At 46.1% G+C, this 20,624-nt stretch overlaps 1 protein-coding gene across 5 annotated transcripts in view; it reads left to right on the forward strand.

The window, feature by feature from the left end:
* Positions 1-20,624, forward strand: part of TDP1 (tyrosyl-DNA phosphodiesterase-like protein) — a 235,387-nt gene that overhangs the window by 107,565 nt on the left and 107,198 nt on the right. For 3 of the 5 annotated variants that reach the window (XM_087686644.1, XM_087686642.1, XM_087686645.1), the window contains exons 6-9: positions 17,831-17,907; positions 18,031-18,288; positions 18,372-18,392; positions 18,484-18,573. In XM_087686644.1, coding sequence (XP_087542770.1) covers positions 17,831-17,907; positions 18,031-18,288; positions 18,372-18,392; positions 18,484-18,573 — 446 coding nt within the window. The remainder of the gene's footprint in view (positions 1-17,830; positions 17,908-18,030; positions 18,289-18,371; positions 18,393-18,483; positions 18,574-20,624) is intronic. The other 2 variants (XM_087686643.1, XM_087686646.1) reach the window with 1 other exon arrangement.

Below are 20,624 nucleotides of genomic sequence, written 5' to 3' on the forward strand. Positions count from 1 at the left end.
TCCGAATGTGGGGGGAACTCGGACGAGATTGTGGGGGGAACTCGGACGAGGGCGGGACTCGGACGAGGGACGGACGGCGGGGAGACATGGGCGATGACGGGGCGAGAGAGAGAGAGAGAGAGAGAGAGAGAGAGAGAGAGAGAGAGAGAGAGAGAGAGAGAGAGAGAGAGAGAGATGGTCCACGTCGCCTATGATGTGAAGGAGCTCCTGAAGGCCTGTCCGGTGAAGATCGAGAGCGTAGCCCTGTGGGGATCGCGTCTGCTCGAGAGAGAGAGAAGACCTGCGGACGTGCCTAGATGCCTGCGGAGGTGCTTCTCCTGACACTCGAGAGAGAGAGAGGACCTGTGGATGTGCCTAGAGAGAGGACCTACAGATGTGCCTACCTGCCTGCGGACGTGCTTCTCCTGACGCTCGAGAGAGAGAGAGGACCTGCGGACGTGCCTACCTGCCTGCGGACGTGCTGAGAGAGAGAGAGAGAGAGAGAGAGAGAGAGATAGAGAGAGAGAGAGAAGGGAGAGGTGAGAGAGAAAGGAGAGAGCGATGGATGATCGAGGAGAAGAGAGCCCGCCACTTGTTTGATTCGTGTGGCCCTGCCGTCGCCAGGGACCTGTGCCCGTCGCGTGCCCTCGCCTGGACCTGCGCCTTGGGGACCTGTGCTCATCGCGTGCTATCGCTTGGACCTGCGCCTATCGCTGCCTTCGCCTCTCGTTGCTTGCACCTGTGCGTGTCCCTGTTGTCGCGTGGACTTGCGTACGCCCCGTTGAAACGGACCTTCCACTCTGTGAACACCCACTCGTTTCGACTGCCTTGATGGCCTGCAGTCCTACTGATCGTGTTCGTCCTGCTCAGCTTAGGCATCGCGCTGTAGAAAGCCCTGATTTGACCGTTTTTCGCCAACAAGGAGAAGCGGCGTGTCACACCCAGGTTGCCACATAGCGAGAGCAAGAGCGTGAGCGAGCAAGGGAAAGAGGCCTCGTGTTCCCTGCTTGTGCATGTGCCCTCTCTGCCCAGCGGGCGTGTGTTTCTACTCGCGCGCTGCTTGAGCCCCTTTGTCAGTCCAATGCAGGGTCTGTCCTACGAGAGAGAGAGAAAGAGAGAGGGAGGGAGGGAGAGGGAGAGGGAGAGGGAGAGGGAGAGGGAGAGGGAGAGGGAGAGGGAGAGAGAGAGAGAGAGAGAGAGAGAGAGAGAGAGAGAGAGGCCTGCGCCGTTTTTGCCTCCCGTGAGCTCCTAGCTCGGCCTCTGACCGGCACATGTAGTGATACAACATGGCTGGTCTGGATATGGCTTTTATAGACTAAATGGTGGCAGCTCTTGGTCCGGATTCTGATACAGAGGAACCAGAGGATATGGTTTCCTTGCACAGAGGAGATGCCCCCTGGTCCTAACTTCCAGCCTGTGAGCAAACGCACCAAGCATACTTCAGAAGAGACAATGGATCATCAGGATCGTTCTTATGCTCAGGTTGCCCCTTTGATCCCGTGGACACTCAGGATTTTGACTGGAAGCATTTGTTGGAGTTTGCCAACACTCTGCTTGGCAATTATGTTCAACATAATCAGGAAGCATTTTCTGACTCTGGAACTGAAGATGTTCTGGAAGCCACTGTGGACCTGAAAAATATCTTGTGTGGATGTGCCCTCTCTGCCCAACGGGCGTCTGTACCTGCTTGCATGCTGCTTGAGCCCCTTTGTCAGTCCATTGTAGGGTCCGTTCTGTGTGTGTGTGTGTGTGAGAGAGAGAGAGAGAGAGAGAGAGAGAGAGAGAGAGAGAGAGAGAGAGAGAGAGAGAGAGAGAGAGAGAGAGAGAGAGAGAGAGAGAGAGAGAGAGAGAGAGAGAGAGAGAGAGAGAGAGAGAGAGAGGGTGATCGTGATGGCGAGGAGTCTGGTGCGCGGGCGATGGCGGATCTGCTTCCTTGTCTAGCAGACGTGTCTGCTGCCTTCGTCAAACGTTTTCCCTGCTCGTGTCATCGCGCCCAATCCTTGTCTGCTGCCTTCAACCATCGTTTCGCCCTGCGCGTGTCCTCGCGCCCAACCCTAGCCCGCGACTTGCTGTCTTTCTGCCGTGTGATCTTCTTGCTTATGTCGCCCTGCTCTGCAACGGACGGGTCACCAGCACAGGGTCTACGCCTTGGTTGCGCTGTTGCGTCCTGCTTGTCCGTTAGCCTCCTGTCCCTGCTGACGTCGACGTGGTGATCTGCATCGCCCTATCCTCTTCTGTCATCCTCAGTGCCTGACAGCGAGGGTGTGACAACAGGCCCCAATCCGGGTTGCTACATAGCGAGCGCGAGAGTGTGAACCAGCAAGGGAACGAGGCCCTCTCTGCGTGTGGATGTGCGCACGTGTGGCCGTCTGTTTCTGCGCATGCGCTTCCCAAGCTTCTTCGTCAGTCCACTGCCGGGTCCGTTTTTGCCTGAGAAAGAGGGAGAGCGGCCTGCGCATTCCTGCCTCCCGTGAGATCTTCGTTCGGCCTTTGACCGGTATGCGCAGTAATACACCATGGCTGGCCTGGACCTGGATTTTATAGACCAAACGGTGGCAGCGCTTGGTCCGGACTCTGATACCGAGGAACCCGACGATATGGTTCCGTGCAATGAAGAAATGCCCACTGCTTCGGACTTTCAGCCTGCAGGCAAACACACCAAGCACACTTCGGAGGAGTCAATGGATCATCAGGATCGTTCCTATGCTCAGGTTGCTTCGGACTCTGCAGACTCTCAGGATGTTGACTGGGAGCATTTGCTAGAGTTTGCCAACACTCTACTTGGCGATTATGTTCAATATAATCAGGAAGTCTTTTCTGACTCTGCACCGGAAGATGTTCTGGAAGCCACTGTTGACCCCAAATCTGTCTTGCGCTCCTTTTCAGTATTCTATGATCGCGCGGTGATACTCTTCTTCACTGGTAGAATCCCCTAGCTTTCCCGTATTCTCCAGTGGCTGCATAGTTTGCTACAAGGAGAATGTGTTGAAGGGATTTTTGTGGGGCCTCGAGGTTTTTTTGAAGTGCTGTTAAAATCTGAGACGCACCGTGTTGCTCTTCTGTCTAAACTACCCCTGTTTTTTGATCGCCGTTTGGTCCATGTTGTACCATGGCGCCCCATGGCAGATTTTCACCGCCTGCTGCAACGGGAGCGCCCTGTATGGGTTGAAGTGGAAAATTGCCCGGCTGTTTATTGGCCACTGTTGAAGGATGCCATGGCTGCTGTGGGCACTGTTCTGGTCCCTCCAAGTTTAAGGGCAGTGCATCGTAAGCGCTTGTGTATGTTATGGGACACTACCAGGAAAAGGCCTGCGTGGTTACGTCTCAATTGCTCTGGCATGCATCCTTTACACTTTCGTTTGAAATGGGGCAATTTTGCAGGCCACTGCTTTTCCTGTGGAAAATTAGGGCATTTCATGGCCGAATGCCCAGAACAGCAACACACTTCAGATGCTGGGCATGTTGCGCTACCCATGGAAGATATGGTATGTGATGTCCCGTCGCAGGATGCTATTCACCCACCTAAAGCTCTGGATAAAGGTAAACAACAGGTTTCGGGTTTAGATTCCCGTGGCACAAACTGGGTTGAAGTACGCGCAAAAAAAGGTACCAGAGTGGTTGCTGGCATGGAGAATTTTGTGCCTTCTGCGTCACAAGATTCCATGCGTACTTATATGCGCAGGAAAGAAATGTTGCCGTCGGAGCACTCTCTTCCTGCGATGGCCTCCTCTGCCCCCCGTCCTTAGCCCACTCGGAGAGTGTATTCGGATCGTCCAAAGGGTCCACCAGCTAAGCTGGCTTTTGATACCAGAGGCAACGTCATTACCCCATGGGATCATCGTTATCCCCGCTCCATTCCCAAGCCCGCAGATATGCCGTCTACCTCCAAATCTGGTTCGCAGAACTCTTTTGCCGTGTTGGCTGATTTCTTGGATGAGGGAGTCTTGGACATTCTCGCAGAAAAGGTCAAATCGAGGCAAGCTGTGCCTCGTACCTGATTTTCTTTTACAAAAAACACATGAAAATAGCCACGTGGAATGCGCGAGGAATCTGTTTTCACCATAAGCAACATGCCATGTGGACTATATTGCATGAGAATCAGTGGGATGTCTTGTGTGCTGTTGAACACGAGTCACGGTGAAGCTGGAAATGTTGTGGATTGCCATGGCTTTCGTCTGTTCTATACAGGGACACAGGCCATGCGTTATTCCGGTGTGCTCATGATTGTGCACGAAAAATATCAACCTCTTCTTATTAAAAATGATGTGCATGGCCGCTTTGTGGTGATTGAAATTTTATTCGATGGAGAAATCTTATGGTTACTTGGTCTCTATGCTCCGAATGATCCTTTATCGCGCCGGGAGCTTTGGCATACTTTGCAGACTTCTTTGTCACTTGGCAGACGGGGCCTCTTCATGGGGGATTTCAATATGTGTGTTGATTCTTCACAGTGCACATCGGAGCATTCGGTAATGGACGCGCCGAAAAGCCGTATGTGGCATGAGTTGGCTCTTGCTGTTCTTAAGCAAGATCTCTGGTCCTGGCTGTACCCGTCTTCTACAGGGTTTACTTTCCATTCCGCTCAGTATGCAACAACATGGTCGCGGCTGGACCGCATATACATCATGCAAAATGATGATTTCCTCCCTGAGATGCTTGAAATGAAAGTGTTGCAGCAATATGCATTGTCGGACCATTTTCCTCTGCAACTTGAGATGCTCGCACAACCCATTGCACCTTTTAAGCGATTTCTGGAGAGGCTCCCTTTGCGTTTTAACTTATCTTATTTGAAGCATGCAATCTTTCAGGGTTATATGCAGCAATTGATAGATAGATTCTTACTGGACTTCTCCTCTCAGGGCACTGCTTCGTTTGAACGATTGCTTTGTAATGTGCAGCGGGTTGCTCGGCAGTATGGAATCCATCATGCCTCTCTTTGTCGACAGCGTCGGCAAGCAGCGGAGGACTTGCTGGCTTTGGTCCGTTCTCTGTTGGTGGACACTCCAGATGATGCATTTCTACTAGCACTGGCAATGCGTGTGGCTCATCTTATTCAAGAGTTTCAGTTGAAATCGTATCAACGGGCCAAATTGCAGTATCTCACGGAGACTTTGCAAGATAATGGGTGTCAGACTCATAAGTTCTTTCGAGCCCTCCATGCCTCTCCTGCTAGAGAGAATATGACTTGACTCCTGGATGCAGAAGGGCACCTGGTCCTTGATCTGCAGACTATTGTGCATATGTGTAGGAATTATTTCATTGACCTTCTTGGTTCCACTTCTCCACCTTCAGCCCAAACTACTTAGGCCCGTTCAGTTTTTTATGACTTGGTCCGTAATCAGGTTCCGCAGGACATGCAAGCCACTATGGAATCAGATATTTGTGAGGCGGAGGTTATGGATATTTTGTTACACTTACCCAAGGATAAAAGTCCTGGCTGGGATGGTCTCACCAATGAGTTCTTTGAGGTTTTTGCTACCCAATTGGCGAAACCATTGACGGCTTTGTTTCAGCAGGTGTGGGAAACGGGGATTATGCCTTCCTCATGGAAAGGACTTATTAAATTGCTTCCAAAGGTTCCTTCGCCGTATATGTTGAAACATTGGCGCCCAATTTCTTTAATGGGTTCTATGTACAAAATCTTTTCCAAAGTAATGGCGAATCGGCTCCACAAGCATCTCCCTACCATTGTGCATCCTCTTCAATATGGTTTCATTAAGGGCTGAAACATTCTGCACAATGTATTAAATGCGCAACTGGCGATTGATTATGCAAGGCATTCTAATCAGGAGGTCGTGCTGATTCAATTGGACCTGGAAAAGGCTTTCGACTATCTGGACTGGTCTTTTGTTGCAGAGCTTATGTCGGACATGGGCTTTGGTGATCGGATGTCTCGACTGATCTACTTCATCAGTGTAGCGGCGTCTTCACGAATCATGTTGAATGGAGGCGTTACCGAGCCATTTGCCCTTGCCCGCTCTGTCAGACAGGGGTGCCCATTGAGCCCTCTCTTCTTTGCCCTTGCGACTCATCCAGTTCTTTCGATGTTATCTCATATGGCAGCTTCCACTCAGTTGGCTGGATTATCGCTTCCTTCTGGACAACATTTCATTAATCAATCCTTGGCTGATGATAGTTTTATGATTTTGCGGGCGGATAATAATAACCTTCGCAAAACATTGGATGTTTGGGCTCTCTTTGGTCAGGCTTCCGGCCTTCGCATCAATGCGTTGAAATCAGCCATTCTCAGCTGCACGGAGTCGGATTTGCAGTCATTGAACTGGCAGGGTATCGTTGTGCCTCGTGGCTCCATTGTCACGCATCTTGGCTACCCCTTGGGCGTTGATGTTCCCCCAAAGTAGCTTCTACAGTGGACTTCTCAGAAACTAGCGGCTAAGTTCCTGTATTGGAAGTCTCAGGCTTGGCCATTCCATGTTCGCCTCAAAGTAGCCCAGACAATTATGTTACCGATGCTCACATATTTCTTGCCCTTGCGGCCCTGGACTACTACTACTCTGAATGCTTTGACTCAGTTTATTCGATTTATGTAATGGAAGAAAGATTCCTTGCATGCATGCATTTCCTGGATTTCTTGGTCGCATGCGTGCACCCCCAAACGCATGGGTGGAGGAGCTATTTTGGATGCCCAAACTCACATGCTGGCCCTCCGTTGGTCTCTTTTCCGCGCCATGTGCTCAGATCATATTCTGTGGGTCGTTATAGCCCATTATTTCCTTAAGAAGCATGGGCTTCGGCATGGCAATACCCAAATCCAGAGTTCGTGGTGGCATGTTCTTAATGCCGATTCCCGATTCTCTTGTTTCTGTTCATCACTGCTTGCCCATTTGGTATGTTCCTGGAAACTGGTCCTCCGAAAGGCTCAGTGGCATCCGGCGGAGGATCGCTTAGCTGCTAATTCTTTTCAACTGGAATTGCTGGCAGTCTCGCGGTTACTTTCATGGGAAGGTAAACAAGAGCTTCGATCACAATTCAACCGTATGGCATGTTTGGGCTTAACTTCAGTCGCGGATGCCACCCTTGCCAGTCGCAATGTGTTAATATCATTTCGTACAGCCAGGAGGATCTTTAGGATCCCTCGTGGATACAGGCATTTATGGGAACAGCTTTTGATGGTGCTCCAGAGCAGACAACCCTTTCCTGCCCTTGCTTCAGATCGTCCTTGGCAGGATTGGGACTTTGAAGGCCGGCTGAGTTTCGGCAAAGCTTCCGCTAACCAGGTCTATCATCTTGTGATTAAAGATCATCACTGTGGCTGGTCACTAAAGCTAATGCTCTATGGGGATTGCGTAAATCCCGGTCATGGTGGAGGGCAACTGTGATGGAAGGGTGGCTGAACAAGACACCCTTCAAATATAAGGTCTTTCTTTGGAGGGTGATGATTGGGGGTCTTCCGCTTGCTTCGGCTCTTTCCAAGCGACGAATATCCAATGGCAACTGTTTCTTTTGCAGCACCAGTGTCGAATCTGCCCGTCACCGATTTATTTCTTGCCCTATTGCTAAGAAAATATGGTCGTTCTTGTTAGCTGTTTGGAGAGCGGTGGTTGGTTTCTCGCTAAGGCCCTTTGATTGGGTCTTTGTGCAGCCCAAATATCCAACACCGGCACAGCCACATATGAAGCTCGTGTTTCACTTTCTTCGATATTGGGGCTGTTGGCATAACTGGACCATTCGGAATGCTTTTCTTTTTGATTCCGCCTGTAATGTTCAGCGGCATATTGCTAGACTTAAGGGTCTCTTGTATTGGCAGATAGATCTTCTTCAGCATTTTGACTTACTTTCCCGGGAGGACTTGTGTCCCTGGCATATGGCAATTTCCTCTACATCTTTGCCATGACCTTGTAACTCTTAGAACTAGAACCGTTTCACATGATGGCTTAGTGCCATCATGTATCTTGTAATCAAGTAAACTTGTACTTTTTTCGTAATTAATATAATTACCTTTTACAAAAAAAAGAGAGAGAGATTAAACTGCTTCCAAAAGTTCCTTCGCCGTCCATGTTGAAACAGTGGCGTCCAATTTCTTTGATGGGTTCTATGTATAAAATCTTTTCCAAAGTAATGGCGAACCGGCTCCATCAGCATCTTCCTGCCATTGTGCATCCTCTCCAATATGGTTTTATTAAGGGCAGAAACATTTTGCACAATGTATTAAATGCGCAACTGGCGATTGATTATGCAAGGCATTCTAATCAAGAGGTCGTACTGGTTTAATTGGACCTGGAAAAGGCTTTTGATTATCTGGACTGGTCTTTCATTGCAGAACTTATGTCTGCTATGGGCTTTGGTGCTCGGATGTCTCGTCTGATCTACACTATCAGTGATGCAGCGTCTTCGCGCGTCATGTTGAATGGAGGTGTTACCAAGCCAATTGTCCTTGCCCGTTTTGTCAGACAGGGGTGCCCTTTGAGTCCCCTCTTCTTTGCCCTTGCGACTCATCTAGTTCTTTCGATGTTATCTCACATGGCAGCTTCTTCTCAGTTGGTTGGATTGTCGCTTCCCTCTGGACAACACTTCATTAGTCAATCCTTGGCTGATGACAGCTTTATGATTCTACGTGCGGACAAGGATAACCTTCGCAAGGCATTAGATGTTTGGGCTCTCTTTGGTCAGGCTTCCGGCCTTCGCATCAACGCTTTGAAATCAGCCATTCTCAGCTGCACGGAGTCGGATTTGCAGTCATTGGATTGGCAGGGAATGGTTTTTCCCCGTGGCTCCTTTGTCAGGCATCTTGGGTACCCTTTGGGTGTTGATGTTCCCCCAAAGCAGCTACTACAGTGGATTTCGCAAAAACTGGTGGCTAAGTTTATGTATTGGAAGTCTCAGGCCTAGCCCTTCCCTGTTCGCCTCAAAGTAGCCCAGACAATTATGTTGCCAATGCTCACATATTTCTTGCCATTGCTAACCTGGACTACTACTACACTGAATACTCTTACTCAGTCTATTCGTTTCATGTTATGGAAGAAGGATTCTTTGCATGTAGGCATTTCCTGGATTTCTTGGTCGCATGCGTGCACCCCCAAATGCATGGGTGGAGGGGCTATTTTAGATGGCCAAACTCATATGCTGGCACTCCGCTGGTCTCTTTTTTGCGCCATGTGCTCGAATCATCATCCATGGGTCGTTATAGCCCGTTATTTTATTGAGGATCGCGGGCTTCTGCATGGTAATACTGAAATTTGGAGCTCTTGGTGGCATGTTCTTAATGCCGATTCTCGCTTCTCCAGTTCTTCTTCGTCTCTGCTTGCCCATTTGGTGTGTTCCTGGAGACAGGTCCTCCGGAAGGCGCAGTGGCATCCAGCGGAGGATCACTTAGCTACTAATTCTTTTCAATTGGAACTGTTGGCAGTCTCGCGGTTGATTTCATGGGAAGGTAAACATAAGCTTCCACCAAAATTCAACCGCATGGCACGTTTGGGCTTAACTTCGGTAGCGGATGCCACCCTTGCCACTCGCAATGTATTGATATCGTTTCGTTCAGCCAGGAGGCTTTTCAGGATCCCTCGTGGATACAGGTATTTATGGGAGTAGCTTTTGAAGGTGCTCCACAGCAGACAACCCTTTCCTGCCCTTGCTACGGATTGTCCCTGGCAGGATTGGGACTTTGAAGGCCGGCTGAATTTAGAAAAGGCTTCAGCTAACCAGATGTATCATCTTCTGATTAAAGATCATCAATGGCTGGTTACTAAAGCTAATACTCTATGGGGATTGCATAAATCCAGGTCATGGTGGAGGGCAACTGTAATGGAGGGCTGGTTGAACAAGACACCCTTCAAATATAAGGTCTTTCTTTGGAGGGTGATGATTGTGTTGGGAATAAAGGGCCATCGTGCCTTTTATATGTGCACGGGTGTGAACGCACTCTTAGCACACTTGTACTTTCATATATATCTATCTAAAAACCTAAAGTGGAATACACTCCAATTGTACCCAAGAACATCTTGCATCTCTCGCTCTCACTCGCTGCTGTTGCTCACGTGTTTGCTCTTTACCTGACATTTCATCGCCGGACATTGCATCTCCGCAGCGCATCACTCACTTCAGATTGGTGGTCTTCCGTTTGCTTTAGCCCTTTCCAAGCGTCGAATCTCCAACGGCAACTGTTTCTTTTGCACCACCACTGTGGAATCTGCCCGTCATCGTTTTATTTCTTGCCCCATCTCTCAGAAAATCTGGTCATTCTTGTCGGCCGTTTGGCGAGCGGTGGTTGGTTTCTCGCTACGCCCGTTTGATTGGGTTTTCGCGCAGCCCAAATATCCCACACCGACACAGCCTCATATGAAGATCTTGTTTCACTTTTTTTGATATTGGGGCTGTTGGCATAAGTGGACCATTCGGAATGCTTTTCTTTTTGATTCCGCCTTTAATGTTCAGCGGCATATTGTGCGGCTTAAAGGTCTCTTGTATTGGCAGATAGATCTTCTCCGGCACTCTGACATGCTCCCTCGGGAGGACTTACGTCCCTGGCATATGGCAATTTCCTCTGTGTCTTTGCCATGACTTTGTAACTCTTTGGTTGTCTGGTTCTTGTAGAGAGTCAGTGTGTACACATGATGGGGTAGAGCCATCGTGTATCTTGTAATCATGCAAACTTGTACCTTTTTTTCGTAATCAATACAATTACCTTTTACGAAAAAAAGGAGAGAGAGAGAGAGAGAGAGAGAGAGAGAGAGAGAGAGAGAGAGAGAGAGAGAGAGAGAGAGAGAGAGAGAGAGAGAGAGAGAGAGAGAGAGAGAGAGAGAGAGAGAGAGAGAGAGAGAGAGAGAGAGAGAGAGAGAGAGAGAGAGAGAGAGAGAGAGAGAGATTTACGAAAAAAAAAAGAGAGAGAGAGAGAGAGGCCTGCGCCGTTTTTGCCTCCCGTGAGCTCCTAGCTCGGCCTCTGACCGGCACATGTAGTGATACAACATGGCTGGTCTGGATATGGCTTTTATAGACTAAACGGTGGCAGCTCTTGGTCCGGATTATGATATAGAGGAACCAGAGGATATGGTTTCCTTGCACAGAGGAGATGCCCCCTGGTCCTAACTTCCAGCCTGCGGGCAAACACACCAAGCATACTTCAGAAGAGACAATGGATCATCAGGATCGTTCTTATGCTCAGGTTGCCCCTTCGATCCTGTGGACTCTCAGGATGTTGACTGGGAGCATTTGTTGGAGTTTGCCAACACTCTGCTTGGCGATTATATTCAACATAATCAGGAAGCGTTTTTTGACTCTGGAACTGAAGATGTTCTGGAAGCCACTGTGGACCCGAAAAATATCTTGCGCTCATTTTCAGTGTTTTATGAACGTGCTGTTATACTCTTCTTCACTGGTAGGATCCCAGTGCTTTTCCGTATTCGCCAGTGGCTGCACAGTCTGCTGCAAGGGGAATGTATTAAAGAGATTTTTGTTGGGCCTCGAGGCTTTTATGAGATGCTGTTGAAATCTAAGAAGCACCATGCTGATCTTCTGTTTAAACTGCCATTGTTCTTTGATCGCCGTTTGGTCCATGTTGTGCCATGGCGCCAAATGGCAGATTTTTAGCACCTTCTTCAACGTGAATGCCCGGTGTGGGTTGAAGTGGAAAATTGTGCGGCTGTCTATTGGCCACTGTTAAAGGATTCCATGGCCATGGTGGGCACTGTTCTGGTCCCCTCGAGCCTCAAGGCCATGAATTGTAACCATTTGTGTATGTTATGGGACACTGCTAGGAAAAGGCCTGCTTGGTTACGTCTTAATTGTTCTGGCATGCATCCTTTGCACTTTCCTTTGAAATGGGGTAACTTTGCAGGGCATTGCTTTTCGTGTGGAAAATTGGGGCATTTTATGGCCGAATGCCCAGAGAAGCAACCGACTTCAGATGCTGAGCATGTTGTGCTGCCCATGGAAGATATGGTGCTTGATGCTCCGTCGTAGGATGTAACCCAGCCACCTAAAGTTTTGGATAAAGGTAAACAACATGTTTCGGGTTTGGATTCCCGTGGCAATGACTTGGTAGATGTACGTGCAAAAAAAGGTAAAAGGTTTGATGCTGGCATGGCGGATACTGTGCCTACTGTCTCACAGGATTCCATGCGCACTTATATGCACAGGAAAGAAATGTTGTCTTTAGAGCACACTGCTAGTGCTATGGTTTTCTCTGCTCCCCATCATCAGCCTACTAGGAAAGTATATACGGACGGTCCAAAGGGTCCATCTGCTAAGTTGGCTTTTGATACTAGAGGTAACGTGATTACCCCATGGGATCGTCGTTATCCCTATTCCATCCCCAAGACAGCGGATATACTGTCTACCTCCAAATCTGGTCGTCAGAAATCTTTTGCCGTGTTAGCTGATTTTTTGGATGAGGGAGTCCTTGACATTCTAGCAGAAAAGGTTAAATCCAAGCAAGCTGTGTCCGCACCTGATTTTCTTTTTGAAAACGCATGAAGATAGCCATAAGCAACATGATTTGTTCTCGCCATAAGCAACATGCCATGTGGACTGTATTGCATGAGAATCAGTGGGATGTCTTGTGTGCTGTTGAGCACAAGAGTCACGGTGAAGCAGGAAAAGTTGTGGATTGCCATGGGGTTCGTTTGTTTTATGCAGGGACACATGCCATGCATTATTCTGATGTGCTTATGATTGTATATGAAAAATATCAGCCTGTTCTTATTAAAAATGATGTACATGGCCGTTTTGTGGTGATTGAAGTTTTATTTGAAGGAGAGATCTTATGGTTACTTGGCCTTTATACTCCGAATGATCCTTTATCCCGCCTACTTGGCCTTTATACTCCGAATGATCCTTTATCCCGCCGTGATCTTTGGAATACTTTGCAGACCTCCTTGTCACTTGGCAGACGGGGTTTTTTGATGGGGGATTTTAATATGTGTGTTGATTCTTCACAGTCCACATCAAAGCATTCGGTAATGGACGCTTCGGAAAGTCGTGTGTGGAATGCGTTGGCTCTTGCCATTCTTAAGTAAGATCTCTGGTCTTGGTTATACCCTTCTTCTACAGGGTTTAGTTTCCATTCTGCTCAGAATGCAACTACATGGTTGCGGTTGGACCGCATGTAGATCATGCAGAATGACGATTTTCTTCTTGAGATGCTGGAAACGAAAGTGTTGAAGCAATACGCCTTGTCGGACCATTTCCCTCTACAGCTTGAGATGCTTGCACAACCCATTGCACCTTTTAAGCAATTTTTGGATAGACTCCCTTTCCGTTTTAACTCGTTTTATTTGAAGCATTCAATCTTTCAGGGCTATATGCAGCAATTGATTGATAGATTCTTATTGGACTTCTCCTCTGAGGGCAATGCTTTGTTTGAACGATTGCTCTCTAATGTGTAACGGGTTGCTCGGTAGTATGGGATCCATCATACCTCTCTTTGTCAGTGGCGTCGACAAGCAGCAGAGGAATTATTGGCTTTGGTTCGTTCTCTACAAGTGGAGACTCCAGATGATGTATTTCTGCTGCCATTGGCTATGCGTTTAGCTGATCTTATTAAAGAGTTTCAATTGAAATCTTATCAGCAGGCCAAATTGCAAAATTTGACTGAGAATTTGCAAGATAGTGCTTGTCAGACTCATAAGTTCTTTCGAGCTCTCCATGCATCTCTTGCCGGAGAGAATATGACTAGACTCGAGGATGCAGAAGGTCAAATGGTCATTGATCCTTAGACTATTGTGAATATGTGTAGGAATTATTTTCTAGACCTTCTTGGTTCTACTCTTCACCTTCTGACCAAATTATGCTTGTCCGCTCAGTTTTCTATGATTTGGTCCGCAATCAGGTTCCACATGACAGGCAAACTACTTTGGAGATAGATATTCGTGAGGCGGAGGTTATGGATGTTTTGTTACACTTGCCCAAGGATAAAAGTCCCGGTTGGGATGGTCTCACCAATGAATTCTTTGAGGTTTTTGCTACTAGACTGGTGAAACCATTGACGGCTATGTTTTAGCATGTCTGGGAAACGGGGTTCATGCCTTTCTCATGGAAAAAAGGGCTTATCAAACTGCTTCCAAAAGTTCGTCCGCCGTTCATGTTGAAACATTGACGACCAATTTCGTTGATGGGTTCTATGTATAAAATCTTTTCCAAAGTGATGGCGAATCGGCTCCATAAGCATCTTCCTACCATTATGTATCCTCTTCAATATGATTTCATTAAGGGCCGAAACATTCTGCATAATATCTTAAATGTGCAAATGGCTATTGACTATGCAAGGCACTCTAATCAGGAGGTGGTATTGATTCAATTGGACCTGGAAAAGGCTTTTGATTATTTAGACTAGTCTTTCATTGCAGAACTTATGCCTACTATGGGCTGTGGTACTCGGATGTCTCGTTTGATCTACATCATTAGTGCTGCGGCTTCTTTGCGAGTTATACTAAATGGTGGTGTAACCGAGCCATTCGTCCTTGCACACTTTGTGAGACAGGGTTGCCCTTTGAGTCCTCTCTTTTTTGCCCTTGCGACTCATCCGGTTTTTTCGATGTTATCTCATATGGCAGTTTCTACTCAGTTGGTTGGATTGTCTATTCGTTTTGGACATCACTTCATTAGTCAATCCTTGGCTGATGACAGCTTTATGATTTTGTGTGCGGACAAGGATAATCTTCGCAAAGTATTAGATGTTTAGACTCTCTTTGGTCATGCTTCTGGTCTTCATATCAATGCTTTGAAATCAGGCATTCTCAGTTGTACGGAGTCAGATTTGCAGTCATTGGACTAGCAGGGAATGGTTGTTCCCCGTGGTTCCATTGTCAGGCATCTTGGGTGCCCTTTGGGTGTTGATGTTCGGCCAAAGCAACTACTAGAGTGGATTTCACAGAAACTGGCAGCTAAGTTTTTTTATTGGAAGTCACAGGCTTGGCCCTTTCATGTTCGCGTCAAAGTGGCTCAGACAATTATGTTGCCAATGCTCACATATTTCTTGCCATTGCTACCTTGGACTACTACTACTTTGAATGCTCTTACTCAGTACATTTGTTTTATGTTATGAAATAAGGACTCCTTGCATGCAGGCATTTCATGGATTTCTTGGTCGCATGCATGTACCCCCAAACGCATGGGTGGTGGGGCTATTTTGGATGCTGAAACTCATATGCTGGCACTCTGTTGGTCTCTTTTTCGTGCCATGTGCTTGGATCATCACCCGTGGGTCTTTATAGTCCGTTAGTTTCTTGAGGATCACGGGCTTGTGCATGGTTATACACAAATTCGGAGCTCCTGGTGGCATGTTCTTAATGCAGACTCTCGGTTTTCTAGTCCTTTATCCTCCCTGCTTGCTCATTTGGTATGTCCCTGGAAATTGGTTCTCTAGAAGGCTCAGTGGCATCCAGCGGAGCACCGCTTAGCTACAAACTCTTTTCAATTGGAATCGTTGGCAGCCTCGCGATTACTTTCTTGGGAAGGCAAACATGAGCTCAGACCAAAATTTAACCGCATGGCACGTTTGGGCTGGACTTCAGTTGCAGATGCTACTCTTGCCAGTCGCAATGTGTTGATATCGTTTCGTATAGCCAGGAGGCTTTTCAGGATCCGTCGTGGATACCGTGATTTATGGGGGCAGCTTTTGATGGTGCTCCAAAGCAGACAACCCTTTCCTGCCCTTGTTTGGGATCGTCCCTGGCAGGACTGGGACCTTGCAGGTCGGGTGAATTTGGAAAAGGCCTCAACTAACTAGGTGTATCATCTTTTGATTAAAGATCATCAATGGCTGGTTACTAAAGCTAATACTGTATGGGGATTGCGTAAATCTCAGTCATGGTGGAAGGTAACTTTGATGGAGGACTGGTTGAACAAGACACCTTTCAAATGCAAGGTCTTTCTTTGGAGGGTGGTGATTGGTGGTCTTCCTCTTGCTTCAGCGCTTTCCAAGCATCGAATCTCCAACGGCAATTGTTTCTTCTGCACCACGAGTGTGGAATCGGCCCGCCATCGATTTATTTCTTGCGCTCTCGCTAAGAAAATCTCGTCACTCTTATCAGCGGTTTGGCGAGCAGTGGTTGGTTTGTCGCTAAGCCCTTTTGATTGGGTTTTTGTGCGGCCCAAATACCCCACACCGGCACAGTCGCATATAAAGATCTTGTTTCACTTTCTCAGATATTGGGGCTGTTGGCACAATTGGACCATTCGGAATGCTTTTCTTTTTGATTCAGCCTCTAATATTCAGGGACATATTGCTAGGCTTAAAGGTCTCTTGCATTGGCAGATAGATCTCATTCGACACTCTGACTTACTCTCTCGGGAGGACTTACTTCCTTGGAATATGGCAATTTGCTCTGCGTCTTTGCCATGACTTTTGTAACTCTTTTGTCGTTTAGTACTTTATAAATATAACATCCATTACGAAAAAAAAAGAGAGAGAGAGAGAGATGTCTTATTTACTTATGTAACACTAGGCTAGACATACAGTTTGCAGTTTGAACCCTCGGTAGATATCTGCATCAGGCACGCATGTCACATTGGCAAGTTGCTAAGTGTGTCTTCCGTTACTTGCAATATACTAGATCTCTTGGATTGCTTTATGCCAAGGGGGAAACACTGCAGTTACATGCTTACAGTGATTTTGATTGGGTTGGTGATTATGCTTTACGTCACTGCACTAGTGGCAATTGTTTCTTTCTTGGCTCGTCTTGCATATCTTGGCTTAGCAAGAAACAGTCCACTATTGCCACATCGTCATGTGAAGCTGAATACAAGGCAGCTTTCACTACCACAGTTGAATGCGTATGGATTAGACTCTTGCTTGCTGATCTGGATATATCTGCTACGGAGCCTACTCCTTTGTTCGTTGACAGTCAGAGTGCCATTGCAGTAGCACAAAACCCAGTGTTTCATGCACGCACGAAACACATTGAGATACATTATCACTTTGTCAAAGAGAGGCTACATGCAGGTGATATCAGCCTTGTCTATTGTCCTACCACCAGTAATGTGGCAGATATCTTTACCAAAGCTCTTCCTCGTGAAAAATTTGAAGCATTTCGCAATGCTTTAAATTTAATCTCATTTGGTGGCGGATGATCCTTGTACTCTTGATCACTCTTCACTCCAGGGGGGGTTCGTTGGGTATTTCACTCATGCCTCACTTACGCCTAGGCTCACATAGGAGTGTCGGTGACAGTAGGACAGTGGGGCACTTTTTACTCTCGGTAGGAGAGGTTTTTCCCCCCAGACTTATGGTATTATTTCGTATGTGCTTATGACACACACTTACGGGCACTTACGGTGTTCGGGTGTGAACACTCCCTACAACCCTAAGGTTTAAGGGTTGTACCTTGTACTTTCATCTTACACTCTTTTATTCTATTGTATTGGGTGTCGTGCTTCACTCTCACACTGTCTACTGGTTTTCTGTGCTAGGCTTCGATCCTATCCTGCCTCACAATTTGGATATACGTTAGATGATTCTCCTAGTTCAATCATCCGGTGCCAAAGTTATGTGCATATATTAATGTGGTTTGTGAAGCTTATCAGTTGTTTTCATTCATTGTGTATGTTCAACTGAGTCTATTCTAAGACTTAAGAGGCTCTGCATTGCATTTGCACTCTTTGCAAAATGTCCTAGTCAGCATGCCAACAGTTCAAGATTTTGATTAAAACACATCAAATGTTCACATTTTACATAGATTATAATGAAATTTTGTGTGGCTTATATGTTTAATTGTATTGAATAGAAGGGATTTTGTTTTTTTTGGGAGAAAAAGCATATTTGACTTTGTTCAAGATACAAGGTGGCAGGTGGTAATGCAAATGTCACTTTTGGCATTGATTTATGTTTCTTGGAACTGTTTGTTATAGATGCATATACAAACCTCTAATGTATATGTGAGGTCACCATTTTGTGCAGCATGCCCACTTTTGAAGCGTATACCTCGTGTGGTGGTTGTGCATGGAGAATCAGGGTCTTCTCTTGAGCATTTGAAGGTACTCTATAGTGAACGAGAAATTGTTTGTTTGCTTTCTAAGAGGGTTAATTTGCAATAAGCATGAAGACTTGCTGCTTCTTAGGTTAAGCCTGATGATTTCTGCTGAAAGTCTCATCTGTAGGCAGGAAAGCCTTCTGGATGGCTCTTACATAAACCACCACTACCCTTGTCTTATGGAACTCATCATTCAAAGGCAATGATTCTTATCTATCAAACAGGAGTCCGTATAGTGGTTCATACTGCAAACTTGATATTTGTTGACTGGAACAATAAGACCCAGGGCCTATGGATGCAAGATTTTCCTTACAAGAGCGAAGCACAAAAAAATTTATCATCCCCTTTCGAGGATGATCTGGTAGAGTATTTGGAAGCTTTAAAGGTAACTGCACATATGCTTTCACAGTAGCTTCTCAATCTATGCTGCTAATGAATACCATGTTTTCTACTGTTCTGTTGTTTCAGTTGATGCTAATAGATGATAAGGTCGACATGAGGCTTTATGAACAACTGCCCTTAAGAGGATCGCAAATATTTCAATCTAAAACACATCTTGCAAATTTGCTGGTTTCTGCAGTGGCCTGGATGCTCCATGAATCTTCCTAACTGTGTGAATGCTCAAATCAATGCAGCTTATTTTCGTCAGTTTGACTACAGTTCAGCACAGGTATGAAACTTTTGAAATTCTCTAGTGTTTGTGCAATGATCCGTATGCCACAGAAAGTCACATTATTAGCTGTAGGGAATTCCATTGGTCTGTTGTTTTGGTTTGGATGAGGGAGGGTCTTTGTTTTTGGGGGGCTGAGGGGAGGTGCTTGGTAGGAAGAGAGCCAAGAAAGAAGGGAGGTGGAGAGAGGCCAAGGAGGAGTGTGATGGTAAGAAGGATGGAGGTGTTGAAATGAATGGATCTGAGCATGGCTATGGTGGCTTAAGGTATAGAGTGAACTCATGAAGACATAGAGTTGAAGGTAGAATGTCACACAAGTGAATTAGGTTCCAAGATTGAGACTTGGACTCATAAACATAGACTTGTGTGGTTGGACAATGACTCAGGTACTTAATTGAAAGGACAAAACTACTATCATATTCAAATGAAAATAAGAGGTAAGTACAATGTTTTATAGCTTAAGGATAGGTGGTATTTTCCGGCTTTGTGCATATGGGATTCTGGATAGCCTGTATATCATTTACCCACACTGCCCCTCAAAGAGGCTATACTGGGTGTGATTGCCTAAATCTCAACACCCCTTCTCAATCACAACTAGAAAGTGTGTAGAGACTTTAGTGAGTCACCACCGGTAAAGTGTGGGCACACCACAAACTTGGTAAACACCAGAGGCTGTCGCAGAAACTGCTAAGTGCGGTTACTAAACACATGGTGGACATCCAGAGGCTATAACAGGGGCCTCACAAAGTGTACAGAGGTTGTAATGCCAGGTTACATGAGAAGTTTACAAAGCTTATGACAGAAGCATTAGGGAAAGGTTATACAAGGCTTCAAAAAAGTCTATCAAAAAACTAGGAATAGAAGGATTAGTGAGGCTTGTTCTTCTGTTCTTGATGGTCTTCTTCCTTTTCTTTTTCTTCCTTTGTTCCATGATCTTCTTCTTTGATAGTTGCAAGGTAGGCCTTTTGAGACTTTTGGCATGGCAAAACTTCTTAGTGCGTCCAGTCCTTTTGCAGAAGTCACAAAATAGATGGTCCTTTCTTCCTTTGTTTATGTTGCTGACATACAACATTTGTTCATCTTTAGAAGCACTTGATTATTCTTTATTTTGATATTCTTTTCTTCTTTCAATAGAGAGACCTTAATGTCAAACAATTTAGAATTTGACATGTTGATTAAGGTGGTTGAAACATTATTATAATCAGAAGACAAACTTTTTAGCAAAACACCAATACAAATATCTTCATCCATTTTGAGATTTATCCCTGCAAGCTAGGTTAGGAGACTTTCCATGTAGTTCAGATGAGATGCCAGGGATATATTAGGCTTCATATCAAGTCGAAAGAATTCAATCAGTAAACCATACTTTGAGGACTTGGACTGTGCACCAAATAAGGTATCTAATCTATCCCAAGTGTCATGGGAGGTGTCACAAGCATCCACATGATGGATATAGCTGTCATCCAATTCCAATTTGATGGTGGACTGTGCTTTGTCATCATTCTTCTGCCAAGTAACTGCAAGAGTTGCATCTCGAGGCTTCTTTTCTTGTCCATTGGTAATGGCCCATAGGCTCTTTTTCATCAGGATGAGTTTGATGTGGGTTTGCCAGGTGTGAAACCCGACTTCTTTGAATCAACATATCGGTGAATCTTTCCCCATGTTGGATGGTTGAAGCAGTAACAAATTAGCACCAAATTCTCAAATTTGATCAGTGAAAAAAAACTGATTGTGTCAAATGATACAGGTGCTGAAAGCACTAGATGAGTGTCAATGGACACTGTGCTTGTATCTTCTCGGATTGAACTTGAATCTTCCAAAATGTCCCCTCCTTGGTTTAATACCTCAAGTGTTAGGGGAAACTGAGTAAGAACTCTAACCCAAGTGGCAAAAACTCCAATTGATTGAAAAAAGTGAGAAAATGAAGTGAAATAGAAGCTTGAAGTTGAAAGAGCTATGGCTTCTCTGTTAGGGTTATAGCAGGCGATTGTGTTTTCAGTTCATGCAGCACGTAGGGACAATGTTTTGGCAAACTCTTTGGTGAAGAAGAA

Source organism: Lygodium microphyllum, chromosome 10 (assembly GCF_053477565.2).
Source record: "Lygodium microphyllum isolate KBCC chromosome 10, Lygodium_microphyllum_v1.1.10, whole genome shotgun sequence".
In the NCBI taxonomy this organism is placed as follows: domain Eukaryota; kingdom Viridiplantae; phylum Streptophyta; class Polypodiopsida; order Schizaeales; family Lygodiaceae; genus Lygodium; species Lygodium microphyllum.